Source organism: Volvox carteri, assembly GCF_000143455.1.
Source record: "Volvox carteri f. nagariensis unplaced genomic scaffold VOLCAscaffold_485, whole genome shotgun sequence".
In the NCBI taxonomy this organism is placed as follows: Eukaryota; Viridiplantae; Chlorophyta; class Chlorophyceae; order Chlamydomonadales; family Volvocaceae; genus Volvox; species Volvox carteri.
Genome location: NW_003308008.1, coordinates 1 through 2663, shown reverse-complemented (window position 1 = coordinate 2663; position 2663 = coordinate 1). Strand labels below are relative to the sequence as shown.

The following is a 2663-nucleotide window of genomic DNA, read 5'->3' as shown; positions in this document are numbered from 1 at the left end:
GCCAGCAGCGACTCTGCAGCGGCGGCGGCGGCCCAAGGTGTAAACAGTTTCCCCGGCGGCGGCGGCAAATCGGGATCTGCCGCCGCCGCCGGTGCCAGCGCCGGGGCGTAGGTGGCACCCAGCAACACAAGCTCCGGAACCAGGGTCCGTTGCTGCTGTCGCCATTCGCCGGCTAGCAATCGCTCCTGGCTAAAGCGGGGCCCGCTGGGGCAGCTGCCGCCACCGCTGCCGCCACCGCTGCCGCCACCATTGCCGCCACCGCTGCCACCACCGCTGCCACCAATGCTGATGTCGCCATTTCTGTCGGGCAGCTCCTCACTTACCACCTGAAGAGAGAGTGAGAGAGAGTGAGACAGAGGGTGAGAGAAAGAAACATCCCCTCAAGTCAGAGATTGAAATCCGGGCGGCAGGCAGCAGGCAGGAGGAGGAAGAGGTGTACGCCTCCCTAGCCGATGGAGCACCCTCCGCGAGCAGAGTGTTAGCCTGGCGGGCGGCGAACTCACTAACCTACTGTTCGTTGACGATGTGTCACTGGTAGCGACAGGGCACGATAGAGCAGAATGCCTTCTGGGGCTACTCGAAGCCTACTGCAAAGCGACGGGTATGGCTGCGAATGCCGCCAAGTGCGAGGTCCTCATTTTTGGGGCGCTACGCGTGAGCGGAAGCGGCGTATGGAAGCTGAGTACCGGTTAGGTGGGGCGGGGTTGCGGGTGCTGACCCGCAACGAGACGGCACGGTATCTCGGGTTGCACTATGGCCCAGGAGTGCAGTTCTCAGCATGCACCAAGCAACTACTCACAGCAGGGAGGCGGGCCACGTTTGGGCTCAGCACCCTGTGTCGAGATAAGAAAACTACCACCCCCAAGCTATGTATGTCTCTCTACAATACACTAGTTTCAACGGTGTTTTCTTATTGAGCGCAAGTTTGGGGACCTGACTTCATAAATGTGAGTTTTGAAGGTGCTATGACTAATCCCATGGTCCAGGAACAGCATGCATACGTGCGATCTGTAGTTGTGGCGAGGAGCCCGACTATGGTTTCCCTATACCGCGAGCTGTCACAGAGGCCGCTCCAGTTCCATTGGACCAATCTTGTACTTAGGTTTTGGAACTCTGTGGTTAAGAGGCCGGGAACGCTGTGTCACCGGGCATTTGTCGCTGACCTGGAGTTGGCACTTGGGGGCGTCACTGAGTGTTGGGCAAGCAAGGTACTAGCCTTTCTTACTAGCTTAGGAGCGGAACCCCCCACTAATACGCGCGGTAATGATCTTATAGCGTACTACGCCACCCTTAAATTGCCAGTTGAGAGCATCCTTAAGGTATTTGCCAAGCGGCTTGATGCACGGTGGGAGTGCCCGAATACCTTGGGTGACCCCCATAGGGTTTTCCCCATAGGGATTACCGGGGCCAAGGCTTGTCGCTACATGAACTGGATGGGAGCTGCCCCGCCTAGGGGTGCGCGTCTCGATTGGTTGGAGCACACTAAAGGGACCATGCCCTAGCGACTACATCATGAACTCATGCTTTTTCGGTTAGGCTGTTGGGAGTTAGAGGTTAATAGGCCTAATGGGCGTGAGCGCACCGTGCGTACCTGCAGGCTTTGTGACTGTGGAGCGGTTGAAGATGAGTTGCATGTTTTCGAGGAATGTCCCGCTTACAAGAGCATACGGGCTAAGTATGATGGTGATCTAGTCTTTAAGGGGCGCAGCATGCGCACCGTTATGACTGAGGCGCCACCCCTGGCATTGGCCAGGTACCTCTCGAAGGAAATTTGGCAGGCCAGGCATGTCGCGCTGAGGCGCTTCACCCTGAAGCGGACGAGGGAGAATGAAGATGACCTCCCGCGTATTCACATCTATCCCAAGACAACGTCCATGGCCCCCCCCGGCTTTTATGGACACACCCGCACTTGTGTGCGGAACTTGTAACTTGTAACTTTACCAACTTTGTAAATAAAACCGAACACAACCGGATATAACAGCCAACGCCAACGGTCAGTAATCCGTAGCTATTGGTGCAGATATGAGAGTAGGCAGGCTTCTAAGTTCAGGCGGACGTCATCATGGGATGAGAAAGTGAGAACCCTCCTAATGGTACCCCCACAGAGCGAACCCCCACTGCTGCATCATCCGTGTTTCCCCCCCTCCTCCTCCTCCCCCCCCATGTCCCTCCCCTCCCCCCTCTCCCTCCTTCCTCCTCCCCCTCGCCCCTCTCCCTCATATCCACCATCACTTCCACTACCACCCCCACCCACCTGCACCAGCGCCGTAATGCGCCGCATCAGCCTCGCCAGGCGCAGCGCCACCGCTGGCTGTGATGCACCCAACCAACCTCCAACAGGAGCCCTAGTCGGAGGAGGCGGAATCAAGTTACTTCGCCACGTCGACGCCGCCGCCGCCGCCATCATCCCGTTAACTCCTGGTGATGCCCTTTGTCCACATACATCACCTTCACTGCCACCGCCGTCGACAATTTGTCTGTCGACGACAAAGTCTCTGCTGCTGCCGACACCGCCACCGAGCTCACCGGGCTGAGGGCTGAGAGCCACAGCGGCTGACTCCGACTGGCTCAGCAGTGCCTGCGTAAGTATGTATGTATATATGCATGTCATAAGGGGACGAGGGGAGATGGCTCGCGCGGATGCCATGACAGCGAAAACAGGA

General features: G+C 57.9%; 1 protein-coding gene across 1 annotated transcript in view; it reads left to right on the top strand.

Annotated features, from left to right (window-relative positions):
* Positions 1 to 1938, top strand: part of VOLCADRAFT_108717 (uncharacterized protein) — a 6779-nt gene extending 4841 nt beyond the window's left edge. The window contains exons 2-4 of the mRNA XM_002959651.1: positions 545 to 654; positions 987 to 1345; positions 1598 to 1938. Of these exons, the coding sequence (XP_002959697.1) occupies positions 545 to 654; positions 987 to 1345; positions 1598 to 1928 (800 nt within the window). The 3' untranslated portion in view covers positions 1929 to 1938. The remainder of the gene's footprint in view (positions 1 to 544; positions 655 to 986; positions 1346 to 1597) is intronic.
* The last annotated feature ends 725 nt before the right edge of the window (positions 1939 to 2663 follow it).